The sequence below is a fragment of the Terrapene carolina genome, unplaced genomic scaffold (genome assembly GCF_002925995.2).
Source record: "Terrapene carolina triunguis isolate 2854851 unplaced genomic scaffold, T_m_triunguis-2.0 Scaffold93, whole genome shotgun sequence".
Lineage (NCBI taxonomy): Eukaryota > Metazoa > Chordata > Testudines > Emydidae > Terrapene > Terrapene triunguis.
Window position 1 is genome coordinate 32,633,525 of NW_020664444.1, and position 15,216 is coordinate 32,648,740.

Genomic DNA, 15,216 nt, shown 5'->3' on the forward strand with positions numbered 1-15,216 from the left:
CCTTTTCACACTGGCTGCTCAGTGTACTGGAACTGAACGACAAACAGCCCGAAGTCACGAACTGACTGGGCTCTGTCTGAAAGAACTGAGTCCAAGGGCTCATCAGAAGACAGCAGGAGCACAAAGAGGAGTCTCTTAGGAGACCAGGTAATAGGATCTGAAAAAAGTTCCCAGCCTCCCGATGGTGCTACTTGGTGGAGCAGCCACACAGAGGGCACAGATGGTTAGCACAGGACTGGGAAAAGGCTGGGGGAGAAGGGGCGGGGCTTCCTCTGTTCAGTTCCCTTCCGAACCCCGCTCCCTCCCGCAAGCGCAGCATTGGGGAATCGAGTACAGCACTCACAAAAGCAGTCGAATTTGTAGCAGCCAACACCTGACACTCACCATGCTTCTTATCTGCAGAGCACTTCACAGATGAATACTCTCAGCCTCTCCCCCCGTCCCCCAAGCTGGAAAGGTCAGCATTACGGATGGGTAAACTGAAGCTCAGAGAAGTTACATGACTTGCCCAAGGCCATGCAATAAATAAGAACCCAGGATCAAATTCCAGGCTTGTCTTCTCAAGAAGGGGCTGATTATGTTTGTAGTTGAAGTATTTTCCATATAATCTCTTTGGCACTAGTGAGACTCCCCAGAGTCAACTCCTCCACTGCTGCAGGGACATGCAGAGAACAGCAGTCCATTCCAACACCTGCCCATGCCCAAGGGATGCACTGCACTGGCAGACCCGGCACACGGGGAATCTTAACCCCTGGCAATGAGGAGCCAGCCTGCACACACTAACAGCGCAGCCACAGTAGCAAACCTCAGGGATCACGAGGAGAGAGCCCTCCTCAGCCTGCCCTGTGCTGATGGATGAGTCAGTTGCAAGGAGCGATCTCGGGGGTTGGGGTGGGGGTGGTATCAAGGGCCACTTCTGGGGAAGGAAAAGGAAGACATTTCTGGGCTGGGAAGCAGCCTGTGCAGGGCACCAGAGACAGAGCACACAGTAGCTGAGACTGGCACGGCTCTTCTCGTGATAGATCGTTATTGGTATGGGCTATGCAGAGAGGTGCCCACTGAAACTCAGCAGCAGCTGGTGCCTAACTCCCTCTAGCTCCTTTGAATGTCAGGCACAGCACCCATCCTCATGCTGCCGAACAAAACCCAAGGGGACAAATTCACCACTGACTGTGGCATCACAACAGAAGGGCCTGGCCTGCCATGATTAGTAGTAAGGTAACATGGCCTATTTCAATCCCAAACTGAGTGAGGGGCAGCGGCTGTGAGGAGTCTCTGATCCCCCCGTCACCTCCGGTACATAAAGTATCAGCCCATAAACAAACTCCAAGGAGAAGCCAAGCCCGGCTGGCAGCAAAGCCAGGCCCCGCATGTGACTCAGCGTGCAGAAGGGGGTTTCTAGGCACCAGTACCTTTGTCTCCTGGTTGTTTTTATTCTCGATGCCATAGATCTCCTGAAGCAGGTAACTCACCCGATCCACCTAGGAAAGAAAGGGACATCACTTAGCCTAGGAGTCACGGCTGCTCCATTTGAATTTATTCCATTTTAGTCACTTCACCTGTAACAAGGGAGAGAATGGGCTGGCACCCGGAGCCATGCCACAGCCTAAGGCAGGGGTAAGCAAACTTTTTGGCCCAAGGGCCACATCTGGGTGGGGAAATTGTATGCAGGGCCACGAATGTAGGGCTGGGGCAGGGGGTTGGGGTGCAGGAGGGAGTGCGGAGTGTGGGAGGGGGTGCGGTGTGCAGGAAGGGGCTCAGGGCAAGGGGTTGGGGTGCAGGATGGGTGTGGCAGGGGGCTCAAGGCAGGGGGTTAGGGGACTCAGAGCAGGGGTTTGGGGTGCAGGCTCCGGCCTGGCACCACCTACCTTGAGTGGCTCCGGGGTGGCAGCAGTGTGCAGTGGGGCTAAGGCAGGTTCCCTGCCTGCCCTGGCCCTGTGCCGCTCCCGGAAGTGGCCAACATGTCTGGCAGTGGCTCCCGGGGGGGGGGAGAAGGGGGGCAGGCGGCTCTGCCACTGCCCTTGTCTGTGGGTACCACCCCCAAAGCTCCCATTGACCGCGGTTCCCCATTCCCGACCAATGGGAGCTGCGGAGGGGGGGGGGGGGGGGGGGGGGGCGGGGGGAGCGCGGGGCCCCCTCCCCCCCCCCCCCCCCCGGGCGCAGGGACATGGTGCCGGCCGCTTCTGGGAGCAGCGTGGGGCCAGGGCAGGCAGGGAGCCTGCCTTAGCCATGCTGCGCCATGGGGCTGGCAATTCCGCGGGCCAGATTGAAAGCCCTGACGGGCTGGATCTGGTCCGTGGGCCATAGTTTGCCGTCCCCTGGCCTAGGGGATGTAGCACTGCCTCGGCAGTGCTGAAGGGGAGCTAATCTATACAAACACAGCAAAGGAGAGAGTCTGGATGAGCCACAGCCCAGCAGAGCCCCTCCCTTCGCCTTCATGCTGAGGAGGGGGCTTCAGAGAGGGATGCCGGAAAAGCGGGGGCCCAGGGGGCCATTCCTGGCAGTAAGGGCAAATGACGTGAAGGGAGGGGGAGAGGAGTGAGTGGAGGCGGGGTCTTGAGGAAAGAGGCGGGGTGAGGGCGGGCCCTTTGGGGAAGGGCAGGGCATCAGGAGCAGGCGTGGCACTAGGAAGCGGGGCCATGGTTCCGGCACCAGTGACTCCCTCCACTTTTAGGGAGCTTCCGTCGCCCTGGCTTCAGAACTGGCTGAGGGGCAGGAACAGAACAGTGGTTACGTCAAACACAACTGATAATAGTGCACTTCAAAACACACTTGGCTCATAGCAGGCCTAAAACAGGCACCTGCAACTTCTGCTGGCTTCAATGGGTGCTGCAGGACCTGGCCCCTCTCAGGATCAGGCCCTTCTTGGTGGCTTAGCTTTAATCATGGATGGCCATGCTGAAATTCAGACCCTCCTGCTCAGTTCCGTATAGGAAAGGTTGGACAAACGCAGCAGCAGCAGGCCTCGCTTCTACACTGTGGCAGCCAAGTTTCCCCAGCACTCGTTACCAGCATGTGGTGTTCTGCTTGCAGATACACACGAGTCAACAGAGACTGAGAAATGGTTCCGTATGAGAAAGCTACTTCAGAGGGTCAGGCTCCAGAGAGCGCTCCGTGAGCGCTGTGCGTTTTGTTAAGAATTTACCTAGAAAAGTGCTTGAGCCCTTGCTGTGTCTCCACTTTAGGACTGTACATGGATAATTACTGGGATGGCATGTGCAAGCGCAAAGAGGCACTGCTGGCAAATCGCGGTAACTGGGTATGGACTGTACTGCAGCTGCTATGCATCCTTGGCCTTGCCATGTGCCCAACTTAGTGCCCCTCCACATGAAAACCCGTGGAGGAGCAGGATCAGCAGCTAGTGTGGTGATGCCTTGGCCTAGAGCTCGTGTGCATGTAGTAACTAAGTCATAGGTGCAGTTCCCACTGGGGGAAGGCTTCTGAGGTTATGGTTTCCCACACTGGGGAGATGTGGCAGGGCAGGGGTCTGCCACTGCATCACGAGACAGCTGGGGTAAGACGGATCTTTTCTTCTCTGTTCCAGGAAAGGGTTGAGGGGGAGATGCTGAAAACTAAAGAGAGGAAGAAGGGCTCAGTGCTCAGAACAGACAGGGGACTTGCCAGCAGGTGCTTCTACAGAGGATGGCTGGGGCGGCCACGCTGGCAGATGCAGTGCTAATCTCACCTGAGCCCTCTACGCACTGAAGCGCCAAGGTAACGGACACAACCATTTATCACTGCACTTTGTTGCAGATGCTATACAGTGAGCTCCACCAAAAAGCAAATCTCTCCTGGATCCACCCTGTGAAAAGCCCAGGGAGTGGGCGAAATGGTGGGGCGACCCTCAGTGACATCCTGTCCAGAGTGACATCCTGAAGATGGGACATGGAAATGTTTTACTGCATATCTCAAAACTGACCCTTTGCCACTACACTGTGAAGCCACCTGGAATCAGACGGTCGAACTCTCCCACCAGTCGGCCAGTTGAGTTTTGCACCTCCAGCCAATAACAAGAACTTGGTTGTTTGAAGGGCTGTGTCTGTGACTAAGAGCTTCAGTGCTGCAGGAAGCAGCACACACAGACGACGCAGGCCAAGCCTAATTATATCCACCCTGCTTGCCAGTTTAAAATGCTCTGACTCATGAACCAGCAGCTTAATTCCAGTGTCTCCCCATTGAACTCAGCATGGAGCCTACATCCATGCTGGAGCTGCATTTCAAGGCAATGAGGTCAGTGGTTGGACTCTGGAGTGAAATCCTCCGCAGTGTCTCTCAGCTACAGGCTGGGGAGTTTTAGAATTATTGTGTGGGAGCAGAGTGTTTATAGCTGGACATTTCAAAGAGGGCCTTGTTCCATCCTCCTGACTCCTTGGGTGATCAAGATGTGCAGAGGGGGTCAGCTCCGAGGTTGCCGATGGACGGAAGCGTGGGCACTGGAATCTAACCAGGGTGATGTGTTCCCTTTATTGAAAGGTCTCTAAAATAGAATGTAGGATCACACGCCAGTTAGAAATATACGAGGCCCATTCAATTGGGAAATCCACTCCTCCACCAAGGTAGAACGCAACTCCTGCTAGAGAGACCTTTAGGTATTAATTAGTGCACTACACCCAATCTAGCCAAGAGAAACTCAGCTCAGATCATTAGCTGCGGCCCTTCCACCACCAAAGGGCTTACAGCACTGGGCAGCCAGAAGATCTCAGGGAGTAACAGATGGTTACAAGGGTAGGGAGGGAAGGAAAGAAGTCTAATGACGGTAGGAGAAAAGTTTACATTAATATACACACACCTCACTCCACTACTTTTCAGCTCATTCTATACACACAGGGAGCAGACTAATGCCACGTTCGTTTCTGCAGTACTCTGTGTTCTTGTAGGAACAGCTTACAGGTCTATTTTAAAAACCTGGGAACATTATGGGAGGGACTGTTTAACTCCTAGATTTTATGAGCTGAGGAGGAAGGGACAATTAGGAAGGCAGAGAACTGTGTCAGCAAAGAGAGACAGACAAATACACACTATTTCACGGCAGGAATGGGCTCACTATATTGTAGTAGGCTGAGAACTGTCCTGGAGGCCAGTTAAAAGGAAACAGCTCTCCATTTCAGCAGGCTAAAGTACTAAGGGAGAGCCGTGCACATGTAATGTAAGTCCGTGCAGTAACTAACATTTATTTGAATAGATCATTGCCAGGTGGGCCAATGCTCTAGCATCAAGAACAGGCTGTTTTTGTGAGCTTGTGAATGCAACATTTCTTCCTGCTTTAAAAAAACACACCAACAAAACCAACCCCAAAGAGGAGACGCTGCTGATTTCACTGTGATTTCACAGCCGCAGGACAGCCTCCAAGATGGCATTCTGCTCTACACTGCCTGGGAGTTCTCAAATTCAGAACAACGACCGTTGGGGATAATCCCTTTCGGGGCTTTACTTCACACACATCAGTTTATTTTCTAGGCTGAATTCTCTTGCTCCATATCTTGAACCTATTAATGGGAGCTACACGACCAGAGCAGAGACTGATACAGCCAAATGCAAAGGGAGACATCTAGCAACGAGGAATGCAGGCCAGACCTTCTAAATGGGGGACTGTATTCTGGAAAGCAGGAACACTGAAAAGGATTTAGGGGTCAGAGTGGACAAGCAATTGAACATGAACACCCAGTGCAATGCTGCAGCAAAAAGAGCTAATGTGATCCTTGGATGTGTAGACAGGGGAGCAGTGAGTACAAGCAGAAAGTGATTTTAACTCTGTACGGCACTGGCAAGACCAATACTGTAATACTGTGCCCAGTTCTGGTCTCTATATTTTAAAAAGGATGTTGAAAAACTGGCCAGGGTGTACAATGATTTGAGAACAGCAAAAAATGCCTTACAGTGAGAGGCATACAGAGCTCAATCTGTTTAGTTCATTCAAAAGGAGACTGAGAGGTGACTTTGTTACAGGGTCTAAGTACCTTCATGGGGAGAAAATACCAGGTATCGAAGGGCTCTTGAATCTAGCAGAGAACGGCAGAACAAGACCCAGCGGCTCGAAGCTGAAGCCTGACATATTAAATGAGAAATAAGGCACACGTTTTTTAAGAGTGCAGATGATTGACCTTTGGAACAAACAACCAAGGGAAATGGTGGATTCTCCATCTCCTGATGTCTTCAAATCAGTGCTGACTGCCTTGCTGGAAGATATGCTTTAGCCAAACACAAGTTATTGGGCTCAATGCAGGGGTAAGTGGGTGGTGTTGGTGGCCTATGATATACAGGATGTGAGACTAGATGATCTAATGGTCCCTTCTGGCTTTAAACTCTTTGAATCCCCAATGGCCTAGAGAAGAGCATGGGCTATGGTGAACATCAGCAATTCACCCCTCATTGTGGCCTACTGCAGATGAATGCATTTCCCCACTGCTTGAGTTCTTAGATGAGTACGTTTACAGCAGCTTGAACTAGAGCAAGCAACTCTGGCTGTGTAGATGTCCCACAGCAGGAGGCTTGAGACACTTTTCACACTGCTTTGACTCTGGAAAGCTCTTCTAAGGGCTTGTCTACACTTGAAACACTGCAACTGCGCTGCTGTAGACATTACCTACATCGACAGAAGGGGTCCTCCCATCAGCGTAGGTAATCCACCTCCCTGACAGGGGATAGCTAGGTCGATGGAAGAATTATTCTGTTGACCAAGTGCTGTCTACACCAGGGGGTAGGTCAGCTTAACTATATCACTCAGGGGTGTGGATTTTTCACACACCCTGAGGGATGTAGTTGGGTCAACCTAACTTTTAGTGTAGACCAGGCCGAAGTCAAGAAGATACCGCTTTCAGCCCATCTTCCCCAGCAGTAACGGTCTAAGCCACTAACTCCCTGCTGACTGCAGCTTCGGAGGCAAAATGGGCCAGCTCTGATATGGACAGTAGAAGAGCCTTATTTGACAACAAGTTTCCAAGATCGGTTCCAGAGTCAGAAGTTTATTGAGAACAGCTGTAGCCACAATCTAACTGCCTTTTGTATTTGCAAAGTTTCCTGGTGTGGAGCCTATATTTTTCTTTACACTATTTGCTCCCCTTTGTTGGAACCTTTGGAGAGACACTGGGATTGAAATGAGTCAGACGGAGCTCCCCTCTCTCCCGTACAGGTGGCCCCCCCAGGTTATGTGGCTGCTCTCCTTGCTGTGGATTAACAGAGGTATAAGGCTCCATATCCCATTTCAATTCCCTGAGTAACTCAGTTTCCATAGCAAGCCTTCTCCCTCCCCCCAAGTTTCAGTCTAAAGCAATATATCAGAGAAGGACTAGGATAGATTTCATCCTTTGTGCCAGTCTTGTAGAAGCAACTGGGAGCCAACTCAGACCAGAGAGGATGCAGTTAGTGAATAAAGACAACAGCCCGGCCAGCTGCGTCAGATGCGCCACGGCAATAACAGTATTTACTGAGAACAAATGACAGGTGCAGAAATTAGATCACCGACTGTAGAAACAGGCAAGCAAACTGAGTTACTGTTTGCACAGTGCTGGGAAAATGTCCCTTGTTAAGTATTATGATTATCACAGATCAAAGACAGAGTCCACTACTAAAAGACCAACCAGAACAGCAACTTATTAATGACATCCACATCAAACCAAGGTATCACATCATCTCACGTTTTAGGGGCTTTTTACCTTGCTATTTTTTCCCACCAAAACGCACTACCTAAAAGCTACAGAGAGGCATAGTTTTTAAACCTCCCCCACCCACCGAGTTCTATCAGGACAAAGCGCTCTAACAAGCAATGCTCTCTCGAAAGCAGCTCAAGGAAAATGCAGCTTCATTCAAAAACTGAATATTCACATTAGAAATAAGGCACACATCTGCCAGGGAAGAGCAAGCCCCAGCACCCAAAGTCTTGGGGAGCGCTGAGTGAGGTGCAAAGAAGAGGGAGACATGATTAAGGTGGGGGGAAAGGAAGAGATGGGCAGTTGCACTGTGGGTGGACTGGAACAGGGGAGAGGAGAGAAACAGGTGGGTGCAGAAGTCTTTGTTCAGTGCCTAACACAATGGGGTCCTGGGCCATGACCTTAGCTCCTAGGCGCAACCGCAATACACATCGTAAAATCAAGGTGGTCATCGGTCAGGGTGCCACAGAATGGATGAATTTGGTAGTGGGGATAGAGAGGAAGGAACGAGTTTCCAAAATGCAGAGAACGCAACAGCAGGATCTAGGAAGGGCCTGGATGGGACGAGAAAATGACAACTCAGACTTGATTGACACCAACTCTGCAAGCTTTGGCCATGGGAAGGGAAGCGAGGCTGCCAATGGAGACATGAGGGAGAAGGGGAAGAAGATCAGGCTAGGTTTTTGCCATGTTATCCATCCTGTTGCTATGATACAAAGGAGTCTAACTGTAAATAAACTGCTGCTCTTTTTAAACTCCACATCACTGGTGCCTCCGGTCCTCAGCATGAGATCTGCTGGACTAATTCCTCCCTGCTGAGCAGACTTGTTGAGTTCACCAGCTCAATGTCACAGTGAGCTCGGCCAAATTCCCATGAGGGAAGGGGCCACCTGTAAAAGCATCATATAACCAGTTTAGAATGGTCTTCCAGCAAGGGCATGAGTGGAAACTGCACATGCCCAGTCTGCTTCTGGATCAGATTGAATAGCCCCTGCATTCACCACAGCTCGCTCTTTGGTCTTCCGTTACCTCAGCTGAACATCCGTGTGCTGCATCTTCTTCAACGCCCTGCACTGCAGGTGCCCCCAAGCCACCTCTCCTTGTTCCTTGCCGAGAGATCACGTCAAACTTCTCCCCCAAAGTCTGAATTCCTTGGGAACCTTGGTGTCTTGTGAGTCTTCCAGCTCTCAGGATATTCCCTTCAACTCTGCTTGGAATTATATGATGGCTTCATTGTCGCTCATTCTGGCTAGGCAACATCCATGCCAGCTCTCCCAAGCCCCTCTGCACTGGCAGGAGGATGGATCAGGTGAGTTAACAGCTCTTCTATCTCTGCTTTCTTGCAGTAGCTCCCAGGTTTCCTTTTAGCTGCCTGTGGATCAAGCACCCTCTATTTAGATCTCCTTGGATTGCTCCCGTCACCCCAGCTGTTCCTAGGCTATCACCAGAAAAAGACTTTCCTTTCCTCAGCGAATAAGGAGACTGGACACATTGTGCAGGGAGAAAACAAGTACAGAGATCCCTGCAATTAGCTAAGACACGGAGATATGCAAGGGAAAGAGCTAACAGTTGTGAGGGGGTGGCTAACACTGGCATGGCCAAAAAATGGTCCACCCAGTTAGACTTCTAGAGCCTCTCTCACAGAACAGAGCTGAAGGGGCATAGAGTAGATTCTGAGCAGGTGGTGTTTGTGCTGCCCGACACATCCAGCAATGACGCAATTCAGACAGGCCTCAAACTGATGTTGATATAGCTTAGTGAAGACATCAGGACAGTAGATATTTCTAAGGCACTTACCACTTTGATATGCCTAAATCTGATATGGAGACCCAGGAGCACAGAATGACAGATGTTGATCTAAACACAATGCACCACTTAAGCCAGTACAAAAGGTGCTGCCCGGTGACACTACAGGTCCCACAGCGCAAAGCTGGCACCTTTTGGCTGCACAGGCCCCACCTCCACAATAAAGAAGAGGAAGGCTCCAATCTGCTCCTTAATCCAGACAAATTAGGTGCAGCCCTTGGGCTCCTGGCTATCTGCCAATGCAGCTGCCCGTTGGGCACATGTGGGCATCTCTGGGATGGCAGCAAACACCTTTACCCAGAACATTTTTTTTCTGTAAATGATATAAACAGGGACCATATACTTACAATCTGCTTCTGTTTTAAAGGCTTCACAGAGAAGCTGCCATCCACGTGCTGGTGGGGGGAAAAGACAGAGAGGTTAAACAGACTATACGGAAATAGCCAAAGCAAAGTGCAAAGACACTCAATGCACAATTAGTATGTCCACACAGGGAATGAGTGCATAGTAGCTAGTGCACCCCAGGTCCTGAGGGCTTCTTCCCTGTGTAGACAACCCTTTGATGTTGCACCAGGACTAGTCCTTACTTTATCTATCTGCAAGTGTCACTTGAGCATTACAGGACTAGGGGCCCCATCCCACAACCAGGCAGAGCTGTGGTTTTCCCAACATTTGCCAGGCGCACAGAGCATGTGGCAGAGAGTCAAACCGGACTTACAGATGGTCACCATGTGCTCCTGTGACTGCAAACTTAGTTACTGCTACCGTGCTAATGGGCCTCGCTTACTTAATCGACTGCAAAAGCTAGACCAGAAGAACAGAATCTACTCCAGCTGCCCAGCACAAGACCCTTCAGCCACAGCTCGGCTCAATGCTCTGCAGAGCCCTTTGATTTTGTAATTGAGGCAATGTGTGCTCCAAAATTACCATCAGCAGGGGGGAAAAGAAAAGCCACAGCTTTTGCTTTGGGGAAGCAGCCATGCTGCAAAAAGGGCTGTTTGGGAGTTTGCCATCCAAGGATAAAGTTACATTCACTGGGAGCACAAGCCAAAGGGTTGCTGTGAAGTCAGGAGGGGCCTCCTGGTGGGATGAGGGAGATTAGTTTTATCTAGTACCTGGGTTATTTTAAGTGGATCGTCTTACAGAGTGTGAAGGGAGTAAGAACATCTCCAGAGACCTAGTGACAAGAGGAAATACAAACACTTTCCCTGCAGAGTTTCACACAGCTTGTGTGGTCTCCTTTACAGACCTACAGGGAAGGAAGGAATCTAAGTAAACAGAACCATTTACACTGGCACTCCCCAGAGCAGTTCTGTATTGCAGGATAACGGAAGTATGTCAAACTGACTGGTAATACGTCCAGCACCATGCGATCCTGCTTTGGGGAAGTGCACCGCAGATAAGGGGCTGTAATTACCAGGAGGAGACTGCTCCCTCCACTGAAAAACAGAAGCCAATGAAACAACTATTAGATTTATTTTTTTTTTTTTTTAAACTGAAGTTTGTGCATTGGCCTGTGGCCTCATGGGCAAACCACACAGGCTGCCCAAGGGGATGCAGAGAGACTGACTTTTCCTTTCAACCACGATCCTGAAAACAAGTTCATTTGGGCCTCCAGTAGCAGGTCCTGGGTATCACCTGCATATTGATAATGGACCCAGCCACAGGAAGCTGCTCGGGTCAGAAAGTCAGAATCCCTTAAAATGTATCTATTGCCATGCCCCCGCTAGGTGCTACCCCAGTGCAGGAGACTGTTCTCATGTGACTCCCACACCAAGCCAGGAGATCTGGAGAAACATCCCGCTGGTGGGACCTTATCCAAAATGGGACATTTGCCCAGTAGGTTTCTCTAGCAGGTGATTTCCTGATTTCTGAAGCTGCCACTACACTGCTGCAGCTGCTATTGTAACATATGGAAACTAACTAAAGCATCTGTCCCTGGGACTAGACTAAGGCCTGGTCTACACTCGGACATGTTAGCGGACGGGGAAGATGAGGAAGGAGATGAGGAGGACGAGGCAGTCGACAGCGCTTACAACGCTGATTTCCCCGACAGCCAGGATCTCTTCATCACCCTTACAGAGATCCCCTACCAACCGTCCCCAGCCGTTAACCCGGACACAGAATCAGGGGAAGGATCACTCAGTAAGTGTTTAAAACATCTAAACATTTGTTTTTAACAGAACAGGAATATTAACAATATTAACAATGGGTTTTGCATGATTATTTTGCCCTAGGCGCTTAACGTTTCAGTCCCTGGCAGTGCAACTACTGAAAAAAATGTAACAATGTCTGGTTTAGCATGATTGTTCTGCCCAAGCCGCTCTACTGTTTAGTCCCTGCCAGTGCAGCTACAATAAAATCCGGTCTATATGTCCGGGGATAGAGCTGAAATCCTCCATGGACATCTCCACGAAGCTCTCCTGGAGGTAATTGGAAAGCCTTTGCATCAGGTTCCTGGGGAGAGCGGCCTTATTGGGTCCTCCGTAGTAGGAAACATTTCCGCGCCAGGAGACAAGCAAGTACTCCGGGATCATTGCCCTGCAGAGCATGGCGGCATACGGCCCTGGTCTTTGCAGGCTTTCCCGAAGCATCCTTTCTTTTTCCGTCTCTGAAATCCTCATCAGAGTGATGTCGCTCATGGTGACCTGCTTTGAATTAGGTAGGGGAATGTTAGTATTGGGACTGCTTGCCTGTTCCTTTACAGAACTGTAACCGGCAGTTTACAGCCACGCGGTGGAGGCGGGAGAGGGGCAGCATACAGGGATCTTTCGCTGGGACAGCCGCGAGGGGGTGGGATAGAGGCAGAGTTCATGCTTGCCGGATTGCTGGCAGCAGGGACTGGCATTGCTTTCAATGTGAAAGGAGGCCAGTGCTACTATTAAAGTTTTAAGCAGCCACAAGTCTACGGCTTACCATGTCGGCCTGCTACACAAATTCCGGTGTCCTGCCCCGCTTCTCTGTTCTGCACTGCAAGACCCCAGGCACTGAATGCGAAGGCCGAAAATTCGACCTTGTCCTGAGTGCGCATGTGATAGGTGCTGTGCATGGTCTTGTTCACAGAGAAAGACTATGTTCTTTGTTCACAACTAAATTTATCTTTCTGAGGAATTCACTCCCTTTTTCCCATTCCCACAGCTGCGACTGTCTCCCGACTTAGCCTGGCATCACACTCCCAGAGGCTAGCGCAGATTAGGCGTAGGAAGAAGAGGACACGGGAGGACATGTTCTCGGAACTTATGGGCTGCTCCCGAGCCCAGGCAGCCCAGCAGACCCAGTGGAGGGAGAACTTGTCCCAAATGCACAGATCACACATGAAACGGGAGGAGAGGTGGCGGCAGGAAGACCAGCAAGCGACTCAAACGCTGCTTGGACTAATGAGGGAGCAAACGGACACGCTCCAGCGCCTTGTGGATGTTCTGCAGGACCGGAGGCAGGAGGACAGAGCCCCGCTGCAGTCTATCTGTAACCGCCCTCCCCCGCCACCAAGTCCCATACCCCCGTCACCCAAAGTCCCAAGAAGGAGGGGCGGCAGAGTCCGTGAAAACTCTCACTCCACCCCTGCAGACTGCTCAAGTACCAGAAGGCTCTCATTCCCCAAAATTTGACAAGTCCTTTCCTTCCCGCCTCACCCAAGCCCCCGTCCAAGTTTCACCCCCCAGTTTCATGTGTAGTTGCTAATAAAAAATACGTTTCTGTTAATTACTGTTTCCATCATGTTCTTTTAGAGGAGAGTCTGTCTGAAGGGGGGGAAAGGGGTTGGTAATTGGACAGGACAGTCACCTTTACCAGGGTACAGAGGCGGGGGCAGGTTCAGCAGCAGGGCACACACACATTGCAGTCACTAGTTACCCTGGTCAGTCTGGGAGGTGGTTTTCATGTTCTGGGGCGGGGGGGGGGGCTCTGTGACTTTGTGGTGGGGGAGGGCAGTTAGAGATCTTATGCAGCGGTCCTTATCCTGGATCACAGAGCCACGCAGCAGGGGATATGTAACCGTCCTCCCCCTGCCACAAAGTCACATAGCCCCCACACACACAGGAGGGGTGGCAGGCTCCATTGAAACAACCAGTCCACCACTGCGGAGCCTGTCATTCCTGGAGTTTAGAAGCGTCATTTGCATCACTACACTACACCCGCTCCCCACCACAGTCTGCGTCCCAGGTTCAACACTTTCCCGCGAAAACAGTAATAAAGAAAACGGTGTTCATTAACAAAATTCAAGTGATTTTATTTTTAAAAGTGTGTTGGAAGGGGAGGAACGGGGTATGTAACTGGAGAGGATACTGAACATTTAGTGGGTAAAGAAACGGGGGCAGGTTCAGCTTCTCCGTACACAAACTTAAAAGTCACAGGTTACCCTGCTCACTCAGGAACCTAGCTTTCAAAGCCTCCCGGATGCACAGCGCGTCCCGCTGGGCTCTTCTAATCGCCCGGCTGTCTGGCTGGGCGTAATCAGCAGCCAGGCTATTTACCTCAACCTCCCACCCCGCCATAAAGGTCTCCCCCTTGCTCTCACAGAGATTGTGGAGCACACAGCAAGCTGCAATAACAATGGGGATATTGGTTTCGCTGAGATCACAGCGAGTCAGTAAGCTTCTCCATCTCCCCTTGAGACGGCCAAAAGCACACTCTACCACCATTCTGCACTTGCTCAGCCGGTAGTTGAAGAGTTCTTTTTCAGTGTCCAGGGCGCCAGGATAGGGCTTCATGAGCCAGGGCATTAGCGGGTAGGCTGGGTCCCCGAGGATGACTATAGGCATCTCCACATCCCCAAGAGTTATTTTGTGGTCCGGGAAGTAAATACCTTCCTGCAGCCGTCTAAACAGACCTGAGTTCCTGAAAACACGAGCGTCATGAACCTTGCCCGGCCATCCGACGTTGATGTTTGTAAAACGTCCCCTATGGTCCACTAGTGCTTGCAGCACCATTGAAAAGTAGCCCTTTCGGTTGATGTACTGACTGGCCTGGTGGTCCGATCCCAGGATAGGGATGTGAGTTCCATCTATAGCCCCACCGCAGTTTAGGAATCCCATCGCGGCGAAGCCATCTATGATGACCTGCGCGTTTCCCAGGGTCACTACCTTTGAGAGCAGTACCTCAACGATTGCGTTGGCTACTTGCATCACAACAACCCCCACGGTAGATTTGCCCATGCCAAAGTGGTTCGCGACTGACCGGTAGCTGTCTGGTGTTGCAAGCTTCCAGAGGGCTATGGCTACTCGCTTCTGGACAGTCAGGGCTGCTCGCATCCGGGTGTCATTGCGCTTCAGGGCAGGGGACAGCAACTCACAAAGTTCCATGAAAGTCCCCTTCCGCATGCGAAAGTTTCGCAGCCACTGTGATTCATCCCAGACCTGCAGCACTATGCGGTCCCACCAGTTCGTGCTTGTTTCCCGGGCCCAGAATCGCCGTTCCACAACATCAACATGACCCATTGCCACCGTGATGTCCTCGGCGCGGGGTCCCGTGCTTTGTGACAGGTCTGTGCCACTCTCAGACTTCAGGTCCTCACCGCGGTGCCGTAGCCTCCTCGCCTGATTTCTCTGCATCTGCCTCTGGGAAAGGTGGATGATAAGCTGCGAGGTGTTGACAACGGCCATAACTGCAGCGATGGTCGCAGCGGGCTCCATGCTCGCAGTGCTGTGGCGTCCGCACTGTCACTGACCAGAAAAGTGCGTGAACTGATTTCCAGCCGGCGCTTTCAGGGAGGGAGGGCGGGCGGTAGTGACGGACGGATGACGACAGTTACCCAAAAGCACCCTCG

General features: G+C 51.4%; 1 protein-coding gene across 3 annotated transcripts in view; it reads right to left on the reverse strand.

Annotated features, from left to right (window-relative positions):
* The window catches only part of MGRN1 (mahogunin ring finger 1), a 119,737-nt gene that overhangs the window by 21,091 nt on the left and 83,430 nt on the right, over positions 1 to 15,216 (reverse strand). For all 3 annotated transcript variants that reach the window (XM_024197820.3, XM_024197821.2, XM_029911244.1), the window contains exons 8-9: positions 9,800 to 9,847; positions 1,413 to 1,481 (exon numbers count right to left, since the gene is read on the reverse strand). In XM_024197820.3, coding sequence (XP_024053588.2) covers positions 1,413 to 1,481; positions 9,800 to 9,847 — 117 coding nt within the window. The remainder of the gene's footprint in view (positions 1 to 1,412; positions 1,482 to 9,799; positions 9,848 to 15,216) is intronic.